The 27514-nt window shown below is 45.2% G+C and overlaps 1 protein-coding gene across 3 annotated transcripts in view; it reads right to left on the bottom strand.

The window, feature by feature from the left end:
- Positions 1 to 27514, bottom strand: part of TANC2 (tetratricopeptide repeat, ankyrin repeat and coiled-coil containing 2) — a 206714-nt gene that overhangs the window by 19805 nt on the left and 159395 nt on the right. For all 3 annotated transcript variants that reach the window (XM_068418571.1, XM_068418573.1, XM_068418572.1), the window contains 6 exons: positions 26568 to 26734; positions 23897 to 24504; positions 8306 to 8414; positions 3887 to 4009; positions 3007 to 3243; positions 97 to 282 (listed from right to left, as the gene is read on the bottom strand). In XM_068418571.1, the coding sequence (XP_068274672.1) occupies positions 97 to 282; positions 3007 to 3243; positions 3887 to 4009; positions 8306 to 8414; positions 23897 to 24504; positions 26568 to 26734 (1430 nt within the window). The remainder of the gene's footprint in view (positions 1 to 96; positions 283 to 3006; positions 3244 to 3886; positions 4010 to 8305; positions 8415 to 23896; positions 24505 to 26567; positions 26735 to 27514) is intronic.

The raw sequence follows: 27514 nt of genomic DNA, 5'->3' as shown, positions 1-27514 counted from the left end.
ATTAGTTTAAGCTCCAGCCAAGATGAAGTTACTTCCAGAAATTATTAGCTCCTTTCTAGCAAACTGCAGAGGCAGTGATGTGCTGGGAGGTCTCACCTCGGTGTAACCCATGCTGGCCGCAGCGATGAGGGCCTGCTGGATGGCGTGGCTCTTCTTAAACACTCCCTGCTGCTGCCCAGCCATGGTCCAGTCGCATTGGATCAAGAACTTCACCACCTCCAAGTGTCCTCTGAGAGCGGCGTGAACCAGAGCGCACTGACCGTTTTTGTCCAAATGATCCACCTTGGAAAGAGATGACAGAATACAGTTAAGCCAAATCACAGGCAAAAATGTCTTCGTTTCTTCAGAGATTCCAGCTCTGGTTTCAAAATAACGCCACATGTGCAATATGTGCCTTTTTCTGGTAAACCATCCCTTCCATGACCAGAAAACAACCATTCCCAAAACAACTCTGCCCCAGGCTTCGTCATCCTCTTGGCCACAAGGGTTTGCTTTGGGCAAGTTACCATTATTTTTTTAGCTTTTTTCAGTATTCTTCAGACTCAAAGGCCGCAAAAGCATTTTTCCCTTTGTGTCCCAACGTCCAGCGACCGTGTTTTCTTGCGTATCAAAATCATACATAATGATATCATCTCCTTTACCCAAACCTACAAAAGGAAAACCAGCTTGTTTTCCAGACACCATTTCTTTTGCGAGACACAGAAGTGCCTCAGCCTGCAGTTGAACGCACCAATGCGAACCCAACGCAGGCAGAAGTCAATAGGAAACAGAGATCGTGCTTGGCAGCCCTGTAGGAACTTATTTGGTCGGCTTTTCAGGACAGGGCATGGTTTTTACTTGATGCCTGAATACATCAGCTGGGATTTCTAGGTCCTATTCCAACACCAGTAACTTGGAGAAAACAGGACAGACAGATCAGCTACTGTCCTGCTGGTTAACCCCTTCAGTGCCCTGCAACGTATTATTTCTCATTTCTTCTATTATAAATATGAGAAAAAATATTATATTAATATATTCTACTAATATTATAGTTATATAATACATATGTGAAATATTTCTTATAATACATTAATATTGATAATACCTTAATATTAATAATACCTTAATATTTCTCATTTATCGACTTACACAGCAATCAGTGTTGCAGTTTTCTATGCCAGAATCAAACATCTCAGCCTTCAAACTAAACCCAGCTGGTTTCGGGGTATTTCCTCAACACAGTTAGGGCTGCTCAAGGCAAGCAATGAGCGGCAGAACGTTTGCATTGTGTAGCCCAAATATTCCTGTTCTTGGAGATGAGATGCTGTCTCTTACCGACAAGTGTTGAGGAATCACCCAACTCTCTCAAAATACCCCAACAAAAGCTGAATTCTTTTTTTCCTTCGTACTGTCCTCGCATTATTATAGACAACATAGCAAGATCTAAGCGGGTCATCCCTCAGTCATCCTGACTTTCATACCAGAACTATACAAACCCGTATTTTAGTTCTTGAACCGAAGCTAAACATACAGCGAAGCCACAAATTGTTTCCAGGAGGCTCCACTTCAAAAATCAGCACAATTTTCTTCAACCAAATATTTAAACTTGACTCCTCGTATACAATTAAAACTCCAAACACTCACCACAAAGCTAAACAAAGGGTATTTTTCTAGGACAACTCCACTAGAAGTTTTTGGAAAATGCGTCTCAGGGAGATATTTAAAGAACGCTCCGTGCTGCAAAAGCGACGTTGCCATTTTAACCTCGCGAGGTTCAAGGACTTCTCCAGAACATCCTTCAGCAGTGCAGCGTTGTGAGACACTTCCTATCTCAGACCTGAATTCCAGAATACGAATTCCAGAATCCCAGAACCCAGCCTGGCTGGGGTTGGAAGGGACCTCTGGAGATCATCCACCCCAACCCCTGCCAAAGCAGGGTCACCCACAGCACGTTGCACAGGGTTGTGTCCAGGCAGGTTTGAATATCTCCAGAGAAGGAGACTCCCCACCCTCCCTGGGCAGCCTGTGCCAGGGCTCTGGCACCCTCACAGCAAAGAAGTTTTTCCTCACTTTCAGATGGAACTTCCCGTGTTTCAGTTTGTGCCTGCTGCCCCTTGTCCTGTCGCTGGGCACCACTGAGAAGGGTCTGGCCCCATCCCCTTGACACCCGCCCCTAAGGTATCTGTAAGCATTGATAAGATCCCCCCTCAGTCTGCTCTTCTCCAGCTGAACAGCCCCAGCTCCCTCAGCCTCTCCTCCTAAGAGAGATGCTCCAGCCCTCTGACCATCTCCACACCCCTCCGCGGGACTCTCTCCAGTAATGCCTTGTCTTTCTTGACAAGTTCTGGGGGACCCAGAACTGCACACAGTTACTCCAGGTGTGGCCCCACCAGGGCAGTGTAGAGGGGGAGGAGAACCTCCCTTGACCTGCTGGCCACACTCTTCCTCATGCACCCCAGGACACCACTGGCCTTCCTGGCCCCAAGGGTACATTGTTGGCTCATGGGGAACTTGGTGTCCACCAGGATTCCCAGGTCCTTCCCCACAGAGCTGCTTTCCAGCAGGTCAACCCCCAGCCTGTACTGGTGCGTGGGGTTATTCCTCCTGAGGTGCAGGACCCTACACTTGCCTTTGCTGAACTTCATGAGGTTCCTCTCCACTCAACTCTCCAGCCTGTCAGGTTTTGCTGAATGGCAGCACAGCCTGCTGGGGTATCGGCCACTCCTCCCAGTTTGGCGTCATCAGCAAACTTGCTGAGGGTACACTCAGTTCCTTTGTCCAGATCATTGATGAGTAAGTTAATCAGGACTGGACCCAGACTCTCAGGACTTACTGAGCTTTGGTGTCGAGATTTGCAAAGCCACTGCATTTTAGCAGAACAGCCAACCCCCCGCAGCAGCATCCTGCCTTCATCTGCTGGAGGATATCCTTTAGCAAGCTCCACGTACCCTGCCTGCAGCTTGTGCCCTACCTTCCATAAACACAGAATAGTTTAAATCAGCTTTTAGAGGAACGTGGTCACTTTACCTTGGCCCGTTTCTTGCACAGCAGCACAACGATACTTAGAAATCCAGCAGCAGCCGCGTAGCCAAGGGGGGTCAGGCCACTTTCCGAAGCGGCATCTACATTGGCCCCAAACTCCAAGAGCAAAGCCACCATCTCCGTGTAACCCAGGTGAGACTGGACACACAAAATGGGGGCATTGTTCAGAACTTCAGTCCGATAATTCACGTTTGCGCCTCCTAAAATCAGCAACCGGCTGACCTGCACGGGGAAAGAAGAGCTCCTGTTAGCTGAGTCTTATGGAGAGACATTTATTTTTCAGGGCAACAAAAGAATCTAAAGCAGGGCCCACTGCATGCCTCCAATCAACAAGCGAAGGACATAAAATGCCTCGTAAAAACACTTGCCAAATATATGGTCCCATTTTAGGCATTTTTGCCTGTATGAGAAGGAGCTGGGACAAACATCCTTTCAGCTGAAGGACAATTTGAAATCGGTATCACTGTCTGAAATCCTTTTTGCTGTAGAGATGAAGTCACTCAAGTGAACACCTTCGCCCTTCCCAACGCGAACGGTCACGGAGCGCCCGCACTAGCACGTGCCGTTGAGTTTGGCGTTACCTCCGAGGCGGTGCCTGTCTAAGCCCGAGCCCTTTACGGGGCTGTCAGATTTCAACATCACTTGTTGCATCCCACATCTCCGGGGAGGACAAATGCAAGTGAACTGTTTTGCACAGGTGCAAATTCACTATTCACTCGCTGCAACTAAAAGGAGATCCCTGGTCAAAGACGAAGAGTTGAGGGATCATCCCAGCACCCTACGCACAGTTACTGTGCACTGCTGGGAGCTTCTCACGTGAGCTCCAATGTGAGCTCCAACTCCAACTCTCCTCCTCCTCCAGTACCTTTATGTTCGGAGTGTAGAGATTCCTCAGAGATGCCAAAGCCATCGAAAGACCCTCGGTGCTGTAGGAGATCCAAAGCCCTTGCAGGATGGAGGAAGATACCCCAACTTTTTTACTCAGCCCCTGAAAAAGAAAAGATGACTTAGATGCAACTTTACAAATATAATCAATTACACCGGGCAGATCCTCCTGAGTCTTTGGACTTCAAAGAGTTTCACGACACTAACAGCTATACACAAAATAACGTGGCAATCTGTCACACCTGACGTTTGCAGTGAATTAATAAGCTTGTAGGAGATAACTCGCAAAGGTGCTGTAGCCATCTCCAAGGTCTAGGAAAGGCGGGATTAAACTGTGAGCAACCTGAATCCATTGAACACCCTCAGGAAACATCACGCTAAGGAGCAGAGTGTGCGTTTTTTTTTTCTTTTTTAATAAATTACACATTATTTTGGCAGAACCGATTCACAAAGTTTCCTTATTATTCACACAGTTCAACTAGATGACAATATCTGCTCACAGTAAGATAAATTAAGGAAGTCTCAGCCACAGCCTAGAACAGCATTCCCATATCTCATACCAGACTGTTTCCATCCCTTCTGGCTAGGGTCTGTGATCAGGCTATACGTAATATATACAAGGTCTGACATCTTTTCCCAGCAACACTAACTGGCAGAGCACAGAACTGTTCAGGAAGTTTCTCCCCCTCCTATCGAAGGAGCAATAATTGCTCTGGAGCCAACAGATGGGAGCAAACGCCTTGATGGACGGTGAGAGGAGGGGTTTGTGCTGTGCTCCGTTGTGCGATGCGGGTACGCCCTACACGTTGCTGTTCTGCTATCGATTTACCATTAAAGCCTGCTGGTTTCCATGGAAACCGTACAGACATCTTTAATTCTGGTTTGATATGCAAACCCTGATTTCTCCTTCCTCGCACGCCGTGTGGTCATGTCTCTCTGCGCAAAGCAGCAGGATCACGGTTCGGTTTGTAAGTCTTTCAGACAGTGTAAAGCGATGGGAAGAAAACCCTCAGCAAAAGCTGGGCTTTATTTCCCCTAAAGGAAGATGTGCAGGAATCATCTGAGCCTGCTCCTGAACTCAGTTTTAGACCTCTAATACCTACGTGTGAAAGATATTCTGAAGCGTCGCAGCAGCCATCAACAGATTTGTCACTTGAAACGGTTTTACCATAAAAAGAAGCAACAGATTAGACAAGCTCTTATAAATAACAACTCCATGCGCTTGTTTCCTTCCAAATTCAGGGAGCTAAAATATCTGCTGGTGGTAAGAGGCAGAAAAAGAGCTCAGGAATTTTAGCCACCATTAAACGCTGCTTTTGAAATAACACAATCCAGGACATGAGAGGTCAATATTAAATTTCAGCGAACTCAGTACAGTATAATTGGACAAATGGAAAACGATTTTATAATAAACGGTTAAAATAATTTAAAAATAGTTATAATACTATCAAACCCAGAAATGAGCTGTTTGAGTCACCATCAGGGCCAAGGGAAAGAGTATGTATTTTCAGAATAGCCATCTGAAGATAATCACATATGCTATAAAAATCTTAACCGCTGTATTAGAACATATATACTTAGATATTAGCGCAAGACATAAAAGATGACATTTATCCTTTAAAGAATAAATACATTCAACACCATTATCATTCCATTGCTGAAACAAAACTGCCCTATTTCTCATTTTACAGATCCTATCTTCCTTTTCTGTTTCCCTTTTCTGCCCAGAACTGTAAAGCAGGTTGAATCCTTCAGCAAAAGCAAATCCCAACTTGACACAACATCAAACCCAAAGACTATCGGTGGTTTCCACTTCACTGGGACCGTCCGACACAGGACCGTGGCCTGACCTTTCACGCTTCATTTGAATACCTTTGCCAACCCCATACAACCCTAGTTTTCAAACAGACTTGATTTTTTTTTGTCCCGCACTCTTGCATGCAGCTGTCAGCATCCTTAATTTCTACCTTACCGCTTCCTCTGCTATTTGGCCATTGGACCTTCAACACAAGATCTTTATAAGGCTGTTTTCCAAGGGATATCAGACACCTTTTCACACCTGTAGCTGTCAAGGTGAGTGTTTCTGCCTGTAACTGTCATTCCATTCTCAATCTGGGGACGAGGGACATCCATTTCCGGATTACCGACATTTTAGCTAACTAATTTAAGATGAAATTAAAGACTTCTCTTCGGTTGGTTTGCAAAACATATGTCAGCCTGAAATTTGGGTCTTCTTGTATCATTACTGCACATTTCTCTTCTTGCCCTTTCATCCCATGCCAGGCTTTCCAAGCTGGGTTTCCATATGCTCCTGGTAAGACTGGTAATTGCTTTAAAAGACTAAAATATTTGTACTTTCCACCCCCCCACCCCCCCCCCCCCAAAACTGTTTGTGTTTAAAAAAGAAAACCAGCAGATCTCAGCCATCAAGTGAAGAGGGGACTGTGAAAGCTGCTTTACCACCTGTGTATCAGGTCATCACCTTGTGACTGTGCGTCACGGTTTTTTTACACCTGGAAATCCCAAGTGTCCCAAGGTACCAGTGGACTGGAACCAACAGGGATTGGGGAAGGATAAATAAGTTTTCTGCACTGTTTAATCAAAGTTTGTCTCTGTACCTCGCTCTCAGTACTCCCTGGCTGGACAAAAAGCTTTATCCCTGTCCTAACCCTCTCCTGGCTTCATGATGGGTAAATAAAATGGAATTACAATGGCATCAGGCCTCCACAAACACCTTCAAAATTAGGATCTGTCTATGGAAAGCTGCTGCTATAACATGATACTTCAGAAAACCACACTGAATTGATGACCTGACACACTCCCTGCTTGGCAGAAAACCCAGGCCATACTGGTAATGGCTTCAGAAAAGCTTGAATGGAAAAAAAATGCTTGTTTAGAAATAAATAGTGTCAGTAACAACTGGGAAAGGAGTCTGCGTACGTACTCTCGGAAACATTTTCTTAAAAGAATGCTCAAGGGTCTTTAACATGGTTTGCAATATTCCAGCTCAGCGTCTCCTTCAAAAACTAATGCAGCTATTGTTTCGCTCAGCAAACACTCACAAATCCTCAGTAAGCACTTGTTAAAAAAAGGAATAAAAATAAACCTATTCAAGGAATAGCAAGAGACTAAGTTTTAAAGTGTTTTTAATCCAGCTAATCCAAACCCTTTAAAAACTTTATAGTACTTCTAAATAACATACTGGTACGCTTATCTGTCACCAAGACATACTATTCTTACTGCAGTGCTGTGAACCCAAGGATTTTGCCGAGTGATTAGAAACAGAAGGCTGTACTGACATTTGTCATATGCTAATTGGCATTTTCTACTATTGTAAATATTGCTCAATTAAATCTGGAATCTACAGGCAACTCGTCCACTTAATGAAAACTGTCATTTGTTCAGAGCCTGAAACCCTGTTATTTGTTTCTACCGTGGAAGTGTGAAACGAAGATTTGGAACCAGATTTAGATGTAAATGGCAGCTGAATAGTAAACTCGCTGCTGAATTTGGCCTTGGGAATGTAACTCAAAAATTGAAAATCATACACTGCTCGGGCAACGCGCCCCTCTGGGGCTCTTCCCTCCGGCTCCAGCCATCGCCTTCCCAAACAAGGAGACTTTGGTATTACACCTGATGGTGAATTTGGCACAAGGAACTCAATAAATAAATCCAACAGGACTGACACAAGGCAGAAACTCTCTCTTTGCTCCAGGAATACTAACAGGAGTGCTATAGATCTTAAGTCTGTAAGATCATATGTAGCCCAGATAAAAATACTGCCTCATTTTTGCCAGTGTTAAGCACTCACAGAACTTCACGGTTGTAAGAAATTCTGTATTTCCCATGACCTTACAAATCCATCCCCTCATTTCCATCTCCTGGTATCTGGGCCAACAGGCACAAGAATGATACTTAGTTTATGGGTCATATTGACGCTCACATCCAAGCCTGCCTTTCAATTATCCAGGTCTTAAATGTGTGTGCGAAGAGTAAAATGGACCCGCCATCAGATTTTAACAGCCATAAAATTTTCCCTTTACAACCTAAATTGTCAGTTGGATTCTTCAAAACCTCTCCTTTTAAATGACTTATTTTTCCTACATGTTGTTACAGGAACTTATCTTACATGGGAAGAAACCTCTTAGGGTAGAAAAGTAATTTTAGGTAAGGAGGCTATCTGCTGAATTTACAGTCTGAAGGACGGTTTAATTTCAAGGATTTCTTATACACCACTGCCAATTTTCTAAAGCTCCCTTCTACACGTTTCAGCAGCCTGAAGCTATCACACTTCTTACAGCAACGCTAAAACAAGAAGAGGCTGAACGCTGCCAGCGCTGGCAGATTACACGCAACGGGGATGAGGTTGGTGTTAAGTCTTCATTTTCTTTTTTGTTACCTTAAAAATATGTGCTTTGAGAATGTGATGTCCCAGTTCAATAGTTTGCTGTCGATTTAGTTTTCCTTCTTGACGGGAAAACCAGAAGGCAAGTAATGTGTGGCCACTCCTAAAATCAGAAGAAAGAGTACGTTAGTATTTGCTCGTTACACCGACAAAAGAATATTTAACACCACTTTTTGCTCCTGCTAAGCCTTCAACCTCAGCCAGCTTTAGGAAACAGAGCTGGACTAATTCTCACTTGCAAACCACCAACTAATTGCATCCTCTATTATTGGTGGTGACCAATTGGTTTTTTGAGAGCTCAAAAAACCCCAACACTGGAGGACAGCAAAAATCAAACACTGTATTTTCTATGAGCAGACGTAAATTTGGAAACACCAGAGGTACAACTGCAAGAAAGCCAAAGTGCTACTTTTATAGTCATTTTGCAGAGAACCGTACTTTGAAAGCACGTCACCAATCCCGAAGTCAGGAGAAAATTTAATATTCACACTTTGAAAAAAGTCCTTGAAATGACAACTACATTCTCCACCCTGTGACATGTCCTGCAGAGTGAAGCAATTATATTTCTCTGTAAAACTCCTTCTAAACACATTCTCCAGCTTTTCCAGTAACAAAGATGCTTCTGGTGAATGACCTATCGGGTTGACAACCAAAGCAAATTAACCGAGCGACACGCAGAGCCCTGTTCAAGGCAAAACATAATAAAAGAGACAATTAACTTCCTTCTCTAATGGTGATTTTACCGATATTTTTAAACACACAAACTTAGAGCTTATAACACTGAAAGTTCAGTGTGGCTGGGTCTTCTCAAAGACGCGAGAAGCTGATTCTCCGTACATGCGCAAAACACACGTGGTACAAAAATGTGAAGTATTGCAAACTGGTTTTGGATGAGATGGGCAAATATCTGCCCCTGCGGGCATGTGGGATGCAGCAGGAGACCCAGCAAGCAGGGCAGGAGGCCACCGAGGCTCCACGCTTGGACCTCAGTGGTCTGGGGACTTGCAGTTTTCTTGGGTTTGCCAACAAATTTGTATTCTTCTTTAAGACCCTCCGTACTCCCCAGGGTATCCTTTTTAACCCACTTTATTTCTGGAACTAAATCAAAACGTGACTACACATAAAAGCAATCAAACCCCTTCTAGCCAAAGAAAATAAAATATGATATCAACTGTGGCTTTAAAAGGGCTTTTAAGGACAGGGAACATTATTAACTCATCACTATCTGGTGAAGCAGAAACGTGCTTTGCATGGCCAAACAGCAAGTAAATATTACAGAAGTTTTCACAACGTTGGGGATTTACCAGCCCGTCTCCATCCAGGGAGAACGATTACCCTGTCTCAAAAGAAACTCAGAATAAAAGTGAAAGACCTGTAATGCCACGGACAGGTGTTTGGCACAGCCGCCCCAAGCTCTGCCAAGGAACCTCCTTTTAGGCCGACAATACACGGGTTCATGTTAGCGGAGCCCGACGATGCTCCGCCAGAGCTCGTGGTACTGGCAGGACGTGGACACGTGCCTGCGGGAGGAGCGGGATGGAAAACAAAACACCTTCTTCTTACAAGGCAGGATGTGATCCCCAGGTCTTGACAGGTGAAAGAGCAGCGCATCTCATTTACATGTAATAAAATAAACTCTTTCACTGGTAATTCTATCACGCCTCTCTGCAAAATGCATTTAAATTTATAGGGGCACCATCAACTCAAATAATGAACTGTTGTCTGAACTGTTTTTATTGATGCTGGTACCCTTCACACTTAGGGTGACTTGAGCTGAAAAAAAGAACCTGAAAAAACCCTCTTTTTTTTTTGCGTGTTGGCCTGGCACATGGTGAGATGCCCACATCAGGATCCCGTGGGTCCACACTCCCCATCACTGGGGAAGCAGAAGCTCTTCCAGATGGTGCCCAGCTCATCAAGATGAGGCTTAGATCCCTCAGCTGAGTGCTTAAAATTAGGCAGGATGCCTTGTGCACAGGGCAGTGCCACCGACTTCCACGCGTCCGTGCCGTGAGAATTCTCCATATAGCACCGACAGAAGGGACAAGATGTAAAAAGCTGGGAAAACAGAAGGGTCTTGGAAGTGGTCGTAGCACCTTGAGTTACCTACAGCTTGTTGCCTTTCCTTCCTTTTGCCCTTCCTCTCTTTGTTCCCCATCCTTGGAGTGGGAGGAGAACATCAGGTCACATCCTTTTAAAGGAGACACCCCAATGCGTTTGCTCATTACGCCGATTAACAGATCAGAAGGAAACAAGTGACTATGAAACACAGCCTGAGCGTTGCTAGATACAGCTGCAAGTCAAGGAGAGCGCAAATTGCCAGACTTCATCCATCCCCGTTCAGCCAGATTATGAAAGCCCATCATCACCCTAATACACTCAATGCATCTTGATAGCTCATCACGTTCACAATGCCGCGTGTACGGTTTGGAGCAGAGCCAACGCATTTACCCCTGCTAAAAGGCTGGTGGTGCAAGTTCATTCAGAGCCATCAGCTCGTTTCGCTTCTGGGGAGAGACAGCGGGCTGGTGATGATGAACCACGACTTTCTGCTCTAGATCCATGATCAGCTGCACAAAGGGACCCCGTAGCCACCCCTCTCTACCTCTGTTTTTCACATCACAGAAGAGGAAATAATGCCATTTGTTTGCTTATCATAGAATCACAGACTGGTTTGGGTTGGAAGGGACCTTAAAGACCATCTCGTTCCAACCCCCCTGCCATGGGCAGGGACACCTTCCTCTAGACCAGGTTGCTCCAAGCCCCATCCAACCTGGCCTTGAACACTGCCAGGGAGGGGGCAGCCACAGCTTCTCTGGGCAACCTGGGCCAGGGTCTCACCACCCTCACAGCAAAGAATTTCTTCCTCATATCTCATCTCAATCTCCCCTCTTTCAGTTTAAAACCGTCACCCCTCATCCTATCACTACTTGACCTTGTAAAAAGCCCCTCTCCAGCTTTCCTGTAGCCCCTTCACGTACTGGAAGGTGCTAGAAGGTCTCCCCAGAGCCTTCTCTTCTCCAGGCTGAACAGCCCCAGCTCTCTCAGCCTGTCTCCAGAGCAAAGGTACTCCAGCCCTCTGAGCATCTTCATGGCCTCCTCTGGACTCGCTGAGGGAAAACTCTCATTGCTTGTTGAGGGAAAACTCTTCAGATGCGTCTTGGAAGGCTCTGAATGGAGCTGTAACTATATCAATCCTAAGCATGAACTGAAGATCCAGAAACTTCTAACGTGCCTTTTCTTTGCAGCAAGAGATGAAGCGCAGCTCCGGTCTGACACACAAGCCCAAGTTCCACACTTAGCTCCTAAATGGCTTTTCCGCTGCAGCTGGCAGAGTATTTACCTAAATTTAATTACACGCATGACTTTGGCTGGTATGAATAAGGCATGTACGAACTATTCCAGAATAAAGTACAGTATTCATGAGTAATACATTACCTCTGCAATGTTTCCCAGACCTTGGCTTTGGGCTTGTTGATAAATACTTGCAGTCACTTGTTCTGTCAACGTTAACTGCATGCTAAACCAGACTCCAACAGCGCAGGCTTTTTTGCTCCTTTTTTCTTTTTTCTTAATACAGCACAGGATGGCAGTAATGATTTCTACATCAAGGCGCTCAAGCGAAATGATTTGCTTTGAATTTCACCACTGCAGAGTTTATAATCAGGGATTCTTTTCTATTTTTAATGTAAGATTTCTTTTTGTGAAAAATTAATAGTGCTGCCAGCTCAATTCCGGCAGCCTTTGTCCACTCTTGCACATCCCTCAGCGTGTCCCCGTCCCTCGTGCCACAGATGGAAGGGGACAAGGTGTCACTAATAAAATACCTGCGACGGAGCAGGGGGAAACACAAAAGAAAATAGCGCCAGCTCCCAGATATGTGCTTCATCTATACTCTTCTATCCCTCAGGCAAAGTAAAAGAGATTTAAAAGGGTGTAAAAATTACTCTAGTGTTAAGGCATTGCACTACCGGAGTAAAAGACGGGCAAAAAAATAAGTGAGAATCAGCCCCGTTTACTCCTGAACCTACCAAAGTCCAAATTCCCTGATTTACACCCACATCTCCCTTCTTCCAGCTAATCCCATGAAACCATTCCAAAATCCAGAGATTTGGCACTGCACCCAGCAAATCTGCTCTTCCAACAGACGTGTATTCATATTTTATTCAGCTCTGCAGAGAGCAATTTTATAACTTCGGACAGAGAATAACGTCTGGTCTGACAAAGCCCGGAGCCTCCTTTGCCTTCAGAGGGATGTCTGTCCAGACTGCAGAAAGGCCAGGCTCAGCTCAGTGAGCTCCTCTTGAAGGATCATTTAATCACCAAAACTGATGTATTGATTTTTGTAACATAGATTCCCTCTGATGTTATAATTGTGAATTAACTTGGAAGGAATTAACGTTATACAAGAAAATTCAAACAAAACAGGGAATGCTCTTAAGCACTTAACACATCTTAAGTGATATTCTTTCCTACAGAATTAAACACTGGTTTAGTTTGCTGATCTAACTGGGACAGCCAAGTTCAAAGCCAAGAAAAATCTTTCCATCCCTTGGGTCAGATCTCATTGCAGCGAGATGAGCTATGGAGTATCTGATCAAAACCCATCACCCTGCCTAGCAGTAATCAAGGACACAGCAGGGGTGTGCTACCAGTTCTAGCTGCTTTAGGAAACTGCAGACGTACTTCCCGATGAGCAGGACCAGAAACCTATGCCAGCATGGTTGCTGCTTCCTTTCTTCACCCAATGGTTGTCTTATTCACACTGACCCACTCATAGAGTAATTGTGACTGTTCGTTACACAGAGGAACAGCTAATGGCCTCAACCGTAAACTAGAAATCCATCATTCTGGGTATTAAACGTGAGATTTCCAAGATAAAAGGGGCTATACATGATTATCTAAGCTTACTTTTTTATAGTAGAGATAATAAGGCTCAATCCATACATCCATAGATGCAGGGGTCAGACTTGCACACCAAGTCCACGCCAGATAAGGCTCAACTCGTGCGTCAATAGATGCATGAGCCATAGACTTGCATACCACAAAGATGACCAGAGGGCTGGAGCACCTCTGCTATGGAGGCAGGCTGAGAGAGTTGGGGCTGTTCAGCCTGGAGAAGAGAAGGCTCTGGGGAGGCCTTCTAGCACCTTCCAGTACCTGAAGGGGCTACAGGGAAGCAGAAGAGGGACTTTTTACAAGAGCGTGGAGTGACAGGACAAGGGGGAACGGTTTTAAACTGAAAGAGGGGAGATTGAGATGAGATCTGAGGAAGAAATTCTTTGCTGTGAGGGTGGTGAGACACTGGTCCAGGTTGCCCAGAGAAGCTGTGGCTGCCCCCTCCGTGGCAGTGTTCAAGGCCAGGTTGGATGGGGCTTGGAGCAACCTGGTCTGGTGGAAGGTGTCCCTGCCCATGGCAGGGGGGTTGGAACGAGATGGTCTTTAAGGTCCCTTCCAACCCAAACCAGTCTGTGATTCTATGATACCAAGGCCAGCACCCTGCTTTCACTGAAGCAGGTCTCTCAGAAACACATCCTACCGTAACTTACTATTTCAACCACGATGTTATTGCCGCCGAGCAGGAGTGCTACACTGACTATTTCTGGTTTACAGGAGACAAAGCACTGCACAAAAAAAATCCATATCCAGTCATCATCCTAACTCTTAGTGCTTTGTTACCGTTCCCCATGGCCTCGTATAGTCTAAGCAGCAAAAGCAGCAGAACTGATTTGTGTAAAGGAGAGCTAAAGAATTGCATGAACCACTCTGTGAGCCTTTGAAAAGCAGAAATGGAATCACTTAATGGCATCCAGCCTATCCTTAAGAGCAATTTTAATTTAAGTAACAGCATCTTGGCGACGGAGGACTTGAAAGATCCTGACATCTCATAAAATCAATAGGCTCACTGGATGGTTCTTCATTGCCAGGGTGTGACTGAACACCAGTAAAACCAATACCATCTGCACAGCTACAATCCTCTTTGCATCTAGAGGGACGTGCTCAAGAAACACAAGCTCCAAATGCAGCCAGCGGTGCCGCGCCCCACGTCCTCGGCCTGAGGCAGGCCGGTGAGGCTGCTTGGGCGTGCGTGAGACGCAGCCAGGAGAGGAACAAACAGTAGTTAACAAGATCTGCAGCATTCAGAGATGCTTTAGAGCATTTGTGCTTAATGACTCCTAATTTTGAATGAGCTGGAAAGCTCCTTATCCCTCTGATGTGGTATTAACAGCATCCACAGCCGTATCGTTCAGGTAGAAAGTTTATTCAAGTGACTTTCAGAGATGTAGTAGCGATGACCTCACTGATGCCGCTCAGCTGAAACTCAGACCATGATGCAGACCTGCTCGGAATCCTGGTCTCATTTTTATTTCTCAAGGCTGTCTATTAAAAATTTATAGAATAGAATCACAGACTGGTTTGGGTTGGAAGGGACTTAAAGACCATCCAGTTCCAACCCCCCTGCCATGGGCAGGGACACTTTCCACCAGACCAGGTTGCTCCAAGCCCCATCCAACCTGGCCTTCAACACTGCCAGGGAGGGGGCAGCCACAGCTTCTCTGGGAAACTTGGTCCAGTGTCTCGCCACCTTCACAGCAAAGAATTTCTTCCTAAGATCTCATCTACATCTCCCCTCTTTCAGTTATAAATCGTTTCCCCTCATCCTGTCACTCCATGCCCTTGTCAAAAGCCCCTCTCCTGCTTTCCTGTAGCCCCTTCAGGTACTGGAAGGTGCTAGAAGGTCTCCCCGGAGCCTTCTCTTCTCCAGGCTGAACAGCCCCAGCTCTCTCAGCCTGTCTCCAGAGCAGAGGGGCTCCAGCCCTCTGAGCATCTTCGTGGCCTCCTCTGGACTCACTCCAACAGCTCCATGTCCTTAGGTATTCCATAGGTTCCATAGGTACTGTGTTGCACCCATATTTTATCACGGATGGGGAGTGTACGCCTCACATTGTTACATACTTGGCTATCACAGAGAAAGTCTGTAGTTTACCCGGGATAACGGAGCTGCGTCCGTGTCATGAGCTTATCCCGGGGAACCTCTACTCTACATTAAACAACAGCAGTTGGGTGCCGGGAACTGCCAAGAGAAGCAGCAAAGAGGAAAACCAGACAACTCTGATGGCACCTTCAGATTTAAGGTAACTAAAGATACTTACAATGATTTAAAAATACAGAAAAAAAAGGAAGGATAAAGGAGAAAAAAAAGCATTTCCAAATGCTTACAGGCCTTGACTTAATGAGATTTTAAAAACCAGATTCAGAGAATAAAGATGCAATTCCCTTGTCTCCGTTCAGCTCGCAAGGCTTTTCAGAAAATCTGCTGGTTGCCAGGAACAGATTACTTTATATTCAGAGAAAAGAAGCGCTGTCCAAGAGCAGTGTGAAAAAGACTGCTGGCATATTTAATAAATATGTTGGATGGGGAAAATGAGTAACAACATCTCTCAGTAAGCTCTCCAGTGACTACGCAGTTAACATACAGAGAAGATCTCAAAAGACCAACGGTGATACGCTTTCTGTTCTCATTCAACCTGACGTAATTTAAAATATATGGGGTTACAGAGGAACGGGGAACATGATTTGGAAGGGCTTTACTGCTGCTTTGACCAAAATAAATGACCATGTAAGAAGCAAGACAGAACAAAGTCAGGGCTACTTGCTCCTGGACTGTTGGAAGATGGCTTTGCTCCGTAAGTGGGTCTTAAGATTAGAGGAATGAAATAACAGGAGGAAATTAAGCAACATTTCTTTCTTCGGTCAGCAATTAACTCCACTTCTCTCTTCTTGGTGGCTCAGTGCCACAGAATGAATTATTCCCTGAATATTTTCTTCCATTTACATATGAAAACGGTACAGCATAGAGAAGTTTACAGTCCAGAAGAAAAGAAAAAGATTTTATGAGGACAGTAACTCAAGACACTAAATATATTCAAAACCCCCTCTGCATCCGAACGCTTAGGCTGCATGTTTAATGAGCCAGTTAAAACAAGCTGCTCTGCTGCTGTCCTTTATGGTGGCGGCGATCACATCTGCTCTCCATCTCATCTGTTGTGATTTATCATCTGTCTCCCATTTCTCCTCTTCTCTTCCAACTGACGCTGCAGCTTCAGCCCTGCCCAAACTTCAGAGGAAAAACCTGCAGCTCGGCCACTTCACTGCTTCGCTGGACACAGAGCCACCGCTTGAAGGAGTTCCAGTGTCCTTCTCTTCTGCGTGCACCTTGTCCTGAACCTTGGATTACACAACCATTGGCTTCTGATCCTCAGAGAAGTCCCTGTTACAGCTGCCCAGCTGGCTCCTGATGGCTTTAATAATTTATTTTTTAGCTTTCTATTTCTGCATGAGATTAGAGTTAACATCTAGAGATACTGGTGATGTGGATACTTGCATAAAATGAGTTTCCTCCATTCATTTTGTTGAGCTATTGCTCATTCTTTTTTCCCAATTTACATTTCCCTTTTTCCCAAAAGTACATTTTCACAATGTACTAAGTTACAAGTCATGGAATCAGAAAAATCTATTCTGGAATTCATATGGGAAGCCTAGAAGTTGTATTCTCAGAGTCAGCACTCCATCAGGTCTGTACCGCTTGGTGAACAGATTGTGTTTGTCCCTCCAATTAACTGGAGGATATTATGATGGATTCAGCTTTCTGATTCAAAAATATGGCACTCCCTGCAGTCCGCTTGAGGAGTAAATTAAAAGAGCAAGAAACATTGTACTGTTGTTCTTATGCTACGGGTATAGCCGAAGCTCTGCCCCAAATCACAGGTTCTACCACACTCCACGCTTCTGCCAAAATTAGAGCTGTGGAAATGATCTTAAAACACCAGATATCCCATGGTGATTTGGTAATTAATTATACTAACTGAGCACAGGTCTTGCACAAGTGCAGACAATCAGCACACTGGGCAAGGAAAAAACCTGACCTCATGTATTTTGGTGACATGTGGCATCCAGCCCACAGCTGGAGACGGCAAAACAACAAATTACGACACATCCCTCCTGGTTCTGCTGATGCACCAAGTGCTGGCGCATACCTGCACCTGGGGGGACTCAGAAAAGCTACAACACTCACAGAGCAAAAAGACTGGCGCTCTGGAGCCACGAAAAACAGATCGAGAGAGGTAAATCCAACGGTAAAGCAACGCTAAATAATAAAGGAAGCAGCAACGCTCATCTCCCCGCCACACCTCGAGAGCTGGGGTTGCCACTGACTGCCGACCGCTCAGGAAAATCTGATTATTTCATCCCCAGCCTCACAATAACGCACACATCGCATTATTTTTAATTTTCTGTGTAAGTATATAAGGGATTCAAACAAATCCTAAAGCTGTTACTTTGCCTCACCCCGAATTCAAACAGCACCTTTGCTTCACTGAGTAAAATCCATTCCACACGAATGCAGAGAAAACACTTAAGACATAGCCTGAGTTTTGGTGAACACCTGATCATTTCAGCTAATGACAAAGCAGTGTGTTTTAAGAATATTATAAAATAATATAACAAATATAATAATAAAAAGTTTCAGAATATTATAGAAGAGGAAGAAAGTCAACTGATCCATGCACTGTAATGACAAAGTGAGTGATGTATGGAGGAGCGAACTGTGGATCATTTTTAAGAAGCTGATGCGCAAGGTAAGGACCCACCCCCCATTTAAAGCTGTTTGTTGTATCCCTGAATTTTTATAAATATCATTTTCACTGACTTCTTTTCCTCCGAACTTTCTAAATTAATTATCTTTTGACTGGGGATTGTTACTTGTCAATCAGCTCAAGCATTCCATCAAAATGAAAAAAAACACTTTTTTTTTTTTCTAATGTATACACTCTACCATTTTGCTGGGTAATATATAAAAACATTAATTTTGTGTAGGAAAAGTCTCCACTTGCAGCATGCCTCTTGAGGGAAAAAGGGAAATGCAAAATACCTACACTGCATTGTATTAAAAGACAGCTCTGCTAGAAACCATGGCAACTCAGCGCCTTGGACTGGAGATGAATCCTTCTGTTCGGATCGCTGCTGCACGCTGATCCACGCAGGGTGCCTTTGTCTGGGGTTTCAGGGACAGATTTGGTTTGTGGATGTAGAAGAGGAGGGAGGAGATGAGGAGATGCCCTCAACCTCAATGGTGGAGCCACCAGTACTTCTCCCTGATTATTTTTCTTTGTGATATCCCAGGTTATTAGATATCTTCTAATAAAGCCATCGAGCAGGAGCTGCCTGATGAAGTCTTGGTGCACCGAAGAGAACATCTATTGCAGAGAACAGATTCCTCATGTGGTATTTCCAAGCTTGGGTTTCAGAGCCAGATCAGCCCAGCGGTGCCATCGCTGAACGAGGCACCAACACCCTGACTTCGAGAGATGCTGAACGCCTGCCGGGTCTCTCTCCATACCTGAGCATTCAGCTTTTCTGGAAACTCAGCCACAGATGTCCGGGATTTCGGACTAACACCGCATCTGTAGTATCCACGAGAACAGCTCTGCATGTCCGTGCAGTGAAAACGTCCTGTGTGCAACAGGTTACTCCTCCAAAGTTCTCTACCAGGAGACTCGTTCATCGCCATGCCCACGACTGCTGTCCTCACCGCTCTCACTCTTCTTATGGAAGGAAAAAAGCTTCTGTCCCCATTATATGGTAAAGCACAGAGTAAGTGTAGTTAACCAAACATCTGTGCAACAGCAAGGAGCCAGAAGCAGAACAGAGCCTTCACCGTGTTAAGGAACAGTTTAATTTCTGCAGATGAAAAGCACTGTTCATTATGTTGCTTGCAGACTGGCCTTAACAAAGCCCAGCTCAGCAGAGTCTCTGCTCTCCCTATCCAACACCGCATCTCCGGGTGGGAGAAACACCTTGGACTGCACTTCCAGAGTTCAGCAAACAGGAGCAAGCGTACGTCAAAGGTACGACCTCTGCAGATTGCCATCTTCTCTGAGTTCCAGCCCGGCGCAGGTCACCCCCCCAGAAGCAGCATGTCCACGGCCGGGCGAGTCACAGAATCAATCAGGTTGGAAGAGACCTCTGGGATCATCAAGTCCAACCATTGCCCTGACACCACCATGTCAACTAGACCATGGCACTAAGTGCCATGTCCAGTCTTTTCTTAAACCCCTCCAGAGATGGTGACTCCACCCTGGGCTGCCCTCCAGGCAGCGGAGGGGATCGGGTACGGCATTCAGCTCATCCAAGTCAGCAGTTAAAACAGGCCGAACAAATTGCTTCAAGTATTAAAGGAGGTCAGAGCAGTTCCCTGAGGAACAGATGCGTGGATGCAAGCATTTAAATTTAGGTGAGGTGAATCCAAGCCAGAGCTGAAGCACTCGAGGTGAAGATCTAAATGCTTCGTTTTGCTAAGATCCCACAGATGCTGGGAAGTTCCCTGAGCTGTGCAGACAAAAGGCCTGTTCCTACCCTGCTCCTGAGCGGTGATGACAGGGGACACACCACCAGCACGCACAACGCTGGGTGGCCCAGGGAGAAGCAAAAGCCCGAATTAAGACAGTCATATGAGTGCAACAGCATAGAGAGTATCTTTTTCCTTCCTTAGTTTTCCTGTACAAGAAAAGAAAATCTGTGAATCTGCCTCAAAACCCTGGGTATTGGTTAGAAGAGCAGCCTGGACAGATTCATCTCATCCAGTTTTATTTGTCAATACTGGAGACATGTCCTGGTGAGCCCGTCACCCCGAGCTCCCTGCGTAAATCAACAGGAGCAGACGCTTCCCAGGCACTCTTCATCTGACCTGTTTTAGCCTTTTAGCTCATGATGAAGTGAATCATTCTTATTTGTCTCCTCTGACTACAAAGCAAGTCTAGACAAGTAACTCAGATGTTGATACTTAAATCTGGATAGAGTAATTTCACTTCTGGGGTCCATATCTGCCTACAGCTCTTTTACTGCCTTGCCAGGGCAAATCACTTCACTTCTGCCTCTCTCACAGTCCCTTCAACAGCAGCACAGGGATAAAACATTTTATTAGCGTTGTAAAAGCATGGAAAATAATTGCATGGAAGTTTCTGATTAAGTCTAGGCATAAAACAGCACAGCATTATAGCAGAATTTAGGTTAAGAAACACAAGTGTAAGAGTGAATGTATAACAATAACCACTTTCTCCGTGCACCCGTCACAAAGGATTGGGTCTTTCCTTAAAACGTTTTATGTTATTTGTCAACTAAGACGCTTGGGTAATAGTGCTGCACTGACAGGCTGGGGAAGCCATTACTGCAATGCTGCTTAAACGCTCTGACAAACGCTTTTTTTGGTGCCCTGTTATTAAACAACGGCGGATGCTGGGGGGGTCCCCCGCGGGAGAGCCTGTGGCGATGGCGTTCTCCTTGGCTGCCGATTAGCCTTTGGCTTGGGCAGCAAACGCACGGTGAGTGTCCAAAGGAGAGAGTGAGCATCTCAACAGGCTAACACAAAAATCCAGAGGATAAATCTGCTGTTTATCTTAAAAACGTAGAAAAATGTGATCATTTCTGCACATCGTGTTCTTCCTCTCCCCTTCTGAGAACATGGGGACTCTCTCATTAATGAAACGAGGAAGATTACCCCAGCTGCAGTGCCGCGGACACGAAGCCCATTATCCCAATTTCCTTCGTAACGTCCTCAACACCTGGACACTCTGTCAGGGTAAGTCAATTAAAAGCAGCTTCACAAAACCACATTTCACTTCAAAGCTCTTCTCCTGGGGAAAAAAAATCAGCTTCAGCAACCTGACTCTACGTGTCGACATGGCAAGGTCAACAAGCTTCACATTAATTCTGCAACATCGGAAGATGAACTTCAGGAGTGGTCCGTACAGTTGCCACGTCCTCTCAATTCCCGAGCGAGCAGAAAGAAATCAAACTGGCTGTGAACAACCCAGACGCAGGCAAATTTTCATAGGCTACTCCTCTGAGCTCCGTCAGTGGCAAGCTGTGCTTCTTTTACAAGAAATAAAATGAAAAATCATTACTTATCTTAATCGTCGCTAAGGGTTTACCATGCTCTGAGCTCAACATCTCAATATTAGCTCTTCCCCGAGAGCTGGACAGGAGGATTTTGAGGAGCGCAACAGTCGAATCTCAGGGGGTCCAGTCTATTAATCACTGAAATGTATCCTGTTTCATTATCTACCATCAGAGTATAATGCAATTAGTGCACATTATACATTAGAGATATTTATTAGTCTGCCAGTACGTATGGACTCACGCTCAAGGCAGTGGGAGCCTGTTACATGCATTGTAACTTCTTTTTTTGCCAGCGGCAAGGAGCTAAACCGGGTTAGCTCTGCAGGGACTCCCTGCTTGCAAAGAGCACAAGTATTCCCCGTATGCTTTAAAGTCACCATTAATTAATCATGTGAAATGGCACATATGGGATGAAAAGCGATGCCTGAAGTCTCCTTAACGGTCTGGAGGGCAGCGCGATGTGTTTGTGATGTTCATAGAATGGTTTGGGTTGGGAGGGACCTTAAACACCATCTAGTTCCAACCCCCCTGCCACGAGCAGGGACACCTTCCACCAGACCAGGTTGCTCCACGCCCCATCCAACCTGGCCTTGAACACTGCCAAGGAGGGGGCAGCCACAGCTTCTCTGGGCAGCCTGGCCCAGGGTCTCATCACCCTCACAGCAAAGAATTTCTTCCTAATACCTAAATCTCCCCTCTTTCAGTTTAAAACCATTCCCCCTCGTCCCATCACTCCATGCCCTTGTCAAAAGTCCCTCTCCTGCTTTCCTGTAGCCCCTTCAGGTACTGGAAGGTGCTAGAAGGTCTCCCCGGAGCTTTCTCTTCTCCAGACTGAACAGCCCCAGCTCTCTTAGCCTGTCCCCATAGCAGAGGGGCTCCAGCCCTGAAAGGGCTCCCCCTGAAAGGCAGTCCCGAACCCGAACCCTGAGCAGAGACCTACCACGTCGCTGGTGACGCGTCGAGCAAACACGCGCCGATTTGTGCCCTTGTGCTAAAATCACACATGGTTGCATGCCTGGTTTCAGTGCAAAACCACCTGAAATGCAGCTCGTTTGAGTTTCATTCTGAATTTGGTATTCTACGAATGCCCTCACCCTGTGCTGTGAGAATGAGCATTTCTGGACCCAGGGGACCAAAACCCCCGCCGTTACCCTGCCGTAGGCATTGCTACCGCACACAGCACCCAACATACGCGGGGTGCCTTACCCCAGGTCAGCACCCTGCACCTTGATTTTAATTTTGTGGTAATGAAGGAAAGTAGTGATTTTTTTTTCCAAGTTGCTCTCGCTATGGTTCGTTATGACAAGTGCTGTGTGATTAGTGATAATTACCAGGCATGGTATGCCATCCCCTTGCCCGCCTGACAACAAGCACTCTTACAGCCAGGGCAGCCAAAACCATAGGAGCCAGATAAAACCAGTAGCACCGGGTGGGAGCGACTGGGAGGGAGAAAGCTCTCAGCTCCAGAGGCGTAAGCGCCGCACAGGCATTGCAAACAGGGTGGAAGAGCATTACGCGGTGACAAGCACTTAATGACTCTGAGGAAGGATATTAAATAACTAACGTTGATTGATATAAAGACACCCGCTGCTGTGAGACGCTTTACAAAGGGTTCACTCAACAGGACTATTGTGCAGAACCTACTAAAACACAGAAGATGCCCATTGGGAGGAGCTATATAGTATTTTTCTACTGCAGCCTGTTTACCACAAAATTCGAAGTGGTAAATTACTCTGACACCGCTAACAGCTACAGCTGCTTTCATCAGCCAGGTGGCTACTCGGTTCCAGCAGATACCATCATATTTTCTTCAGACCGACCACGGGATCTGGGAGACGCACTGACACGGCCTTGAATCCAAGCGTTTCCCTGTTTTTTATAATCATATTTTAAGAAATAGGCAGGCCAAATGGAGCAAAGCTTATAGGGATAAACTACTAGAATTACAGTCAAGAGTGTCTGTTTCCCCTCTTCAGTAGAAACAAAGATAACGTTAATAGTGATCACTGGGTTTAGAGAATATAAATCTAACCATGATTAAATTCTGTTCCTGGTGAGCTAAGCCAGGAACTCAGCTGCTATCAGGACAGAGATTATGGATACATTTACAGTCCAAAATTGCTACAGCCTGATACTGTCCCTTATGTTGTTTTCAGAAAGACATTTAGCAGGACTACAAGCAACACAACTTCAAAAAGAAGCCAACTGCAGAAGATGTATCCACACTGTTCATCCTTCATCTCTACTCCACGTAGTTTCGGTACCTTTGGAGAAAGGGAGGATGATTCCCCTTCTCCAGACTGAGCTGGCACGAGTAATCTGCCGAAATGCACACACCCCTGGTGACGCCTGTATGGGAGCTAGTCGACTTCTGAGGAACAGCTGATTGCATTCTGAAGATGCCTATTAGGTTTGCCGGGTCAGTTGTGTGCCCAGAGGGTGCTTATTTCTTTTCATGAACAACATAAAGATCTACGGTGACTAGTACAGATGTAGAGCTCTACAGTGTAGATAGACCAAAGTCAGGTGAGACGCATCCATGTACAACCTTGTAAAATGAATTGATTCAGATAACAGTATGAGAAGAACACATTTGTAAACTCTTGATTTCTCAGAGCATTTGCTTACCTAGGATCACAAAGAAACTTGGTCTTTTCACCTTCTTCTCTCCAAATAAGCCATTCTCGGAAAGAGGGATGAACAAACATTCGCGTCATATCTCTACGTTTGATAAGAAACATAGAAAGGTTCTCCATCCTCTGCTGAAAGTCATCCCACTCCAAAGTGCCCTCAATGTTACCTGCATTAATGGCCTGAAAAATATGTTCATCTGTTAAAGGATGCAGAGATGCCACTGCCACATTCAAGAGAGGCATAACCCGATCAAAGGAAGACTGCGTTGGGAACTTCATATTGCACTGCAACAGGTAAACTTCTGACAGAGACACTGGGACTACTTTGTAGCTGGAGCTTTTTAGTACTAGGTATCCTTTCTCTATGAGATCAAAAGTGAGTTTTAGGTACAGATAGGACCCTTGGCTCAAGGTCTTGAGGTGAGAACTGAGTTTGCCAAACGTAGTGTTGTCCATTTTGCCGTTAAGCGAGATGTTGTTCTGGATCTCCGAACTGCTGTGTATCCGATGAAGGATATACGCCTGCAGGTCCTGGTCTATGGCTTCATTCTCTTCCAGTCTATCCAAAAATATTCTGTGGAAGGGCAACAGCTTAATTATTTCCTACAAAGAAAAGAAAAAAAAAAAGATAACTCATGCTGGCAGTGTTTATTATTCATTAAGTAAACTTAATTCATATTACAATAGCACCTTTGAGACTCCTTTAAGACCTCTTCCATCAGAGCAAGCACACAAGAGGGCAGTTTGTGCCCTCAGGACCTCACGATCTCATCTATAATCAAGTAGATTGCGTGTGAAACATGACTGAAATAAAAATGAAGGACACAGTTCCTAATACCGCATCCATGGAAAGGGCTGGAAAATTCACACAGAGCAGTGCCCTTGTTATTCCTACCCCATCCCAACCCCGTATCGACATGCCATCCCTCCTGCTGTCATGTTAGAGGGAACAAGTTGTGGACAACCAGATGACGGATTTGACACCAGAAGTTTTGCTGAAGCCGAGCTAAGCACCTCCCCAGGAGCGTGCTCCTGTGTCACAGAGCTGCCATTAACAGGGAAATGCATGGAAACATCAGGACAGATAACGGCAAATATCTTCCAGTGCAAAATAAATACGTGTGTCTGCTGCAGGACAGTGTGGCCAGGGATTTCATCGTCTGCTGAGCTCACTGATGATGCTTATGCACCATAAACCAAAGATCGTCAAAGGCCTTTCCAAAGGAATTCTTGCACCATGGGCTCTCAGCCACTGTGAAGTGGGGAGAAATGACACAGCGGAGCTGGAGAAGGCAGTTGCAGGAGAAGCCATCAACTCTCCAATAAAATAAAGAGGGGGAGCACAGCGCAAAACTAAAGCTTGCAGTGAAGACCGCAGGGCAACAAAAGCCCTAATTAAACGAGGAAGTGAGGTCATAGGGATGCAATTTACCTACAATTACAAAAATATTTCTTCCAACTGATGTTTAACCTACTCCATTATGGAGCAAAAAAAAAAAAGAACTGCAGCACAACCCAGCAGATAAGCCTGTGCTCTCTCGGTGTCTGGGGGAGCAGCTGCTGTTCCCAGCTACAAAGGCAGCGTGCAGCAGCTGCCTGCCTTGATGGAGCTGGAAGCAGCACTCAGCTCCCTGCCAGGAGGACCACAGTAAATCAACCTGTGGATCTCAGTAAATATTAGCAAATCTCAATAAAACTGGTTTAATGGAGCTCGGTAAAAATGAACTGCGCAGCCCTGTGCTAATGAAAAAATGGCTAATAATGAACAAATGAGAACTGCAGAGCTGCAGACGCGTCTTTCTGCCCGCAGCAGCTGGTCCAGCTGAAGAGCAGCTCTGAGCTGGCTCCCAAACGCATCTGGTCCCTCTGACGTCTGTCTCCTCTGGGCTCCTCTCTCTGATGCTCTGCATGAATGTTCCCACAAGCGATGCTGCAAATCAACCAGCTCTACTGCGAAACAGTTGAAAGAGCAGAGCTGCCCTAACTGGGCCCTTGTGTTTGCTTCCAGCTTGCTCCATTCAGACGAGCAGTTGAGCCAACAAACGAACGTCAGCTTAATCCTTATGCCAAGAGTGGTGAGGAGTAGCTAAGGACAGGCTGAAGGTAAAATCCTGCCCAGCTGCAAACTACAATAAATATACTTAAGAATAACCCAAACAACATTCAGCTTAGAGCTTCAGCACCTGCTCATAGTATTCTTCACTGAGCTGAAGAATATCTTGGCCCGACACTGACCACTCCAGGCTGAAACAATCCCACTCTCACGCTCTGGGTCACGCAGAAGGGGTATGAAGATACGCACTCCTTCGCCCTTCCACATGGAGGAGAGGATGTTCTCGAGCAGCACAGGCTGACACACATCAGGCCCTACCCTCCTAATACGCTCGGCGAGTAAGTAGCCCGTTGGCATGTGAGCTGGCTCACCAAGAGGAACTGAAGTATTTGCTGATGAACATTTATTGACGTGAATAAGCGATGCTGGATTAGATCCTTTCAACAGCAGAGAGTGAGTTTGGGGACATGAATGTAAATCCAAGTATAAAAAAGCCACAAGGATAACCTGAAATAAAGGGTCTTAAGCAAATCCAGATATCCACTAAGACCTTCTTTATCAAAGCCCATCATGACGACGACAGAGTTTATCACAGTTCTTGGTCTCAGCATACCTGTAGGCTTGTCCTGACTGTCACCACCAGCTTCAGCCAGGAAGGGAATTTTCCAATCATTTTACTCAGGAATGATACTATGGTGTCTCCATAATCTGGCTTGTGAAATTCAGCCTCATTTAAACCATCAATTAATATGATGAAATCTTCATCGGGGATCTTCCTCTCTGAGAGAAGGAGAGAAAGTAAAAGCATTTATTTGAAAGGCTAGACCTGCAACTACAATGTAGTGCAAAGTCACTACAGTTTTAAAACATCATCAGATATTGCTAAAGAATAAAAAAGACAGATTAGCAGCACCTTTCTTATGATGCATTAATTGCATATTAGGTAGTCCCAGACATAAGCAATTTAAATTCTTATAAAATAGGTATTTTAGTTACAACACATACAACTGTGATATCCCACAGATAAAATAGCTAGTCCTCTTTTTATAAACTACCTCTTCCACAAAGTCCGATGTTATTTGATGTGAATCAGTATCTTCCTGATAAGTTTTAATAAACACATTATTAGCCTGTCTCGCCCTGATGTCAGCCTGCCTGATTTTTTTCAACTGCTAAATGAAGGTTCGCCAAGAAATCCACCTCCCCACACCTCTAGATTCTTCCAATTTTGGCATCTGCACTTTGGGCACTGGCTTCTTGATCAGCCGAGGTCTGGACAAGTGTTTGAAACAAAAGCAAACCCGATTCACAGGCCAAACAAGTATCTGAGGAGGGTGAACCATCAGCGTACACGCGGTCATTCAGCATTTTGGAGGCTACATCCCCTGTTCAACAGAGACTGTTCAAAATGCCTCTGAACTTCCAGTATTGTAAAGGAGTTTGACCAGAAGTCTGTAGTCAAATCTCTTTTATAAATGAGTCAGGGAGAATAAAAGATCCTACAAAAAGCAAATCACAGACTTTTTAAACTGATTTTTTTTGCTGCTGGTGAATACAGTA

This window comes from Nyctibius grandis, chromosome 26 (genome assembly GCF_013368605.1).
Source record: "Nyctibius grandis isolate bNycGra1 chromosome 26, bNycGra1.pri, whole genome shotgun sequence".
Lineage (NCBI taxonomy): Eukaryota > Metazoa > Chordata > Aves > Nyctibiiformes > Nyctibiidae > Nyctibius > Nyctibius grandis.
This window is presented reverse-complemented; position numbering and strand designations above follow the sequence as displayed.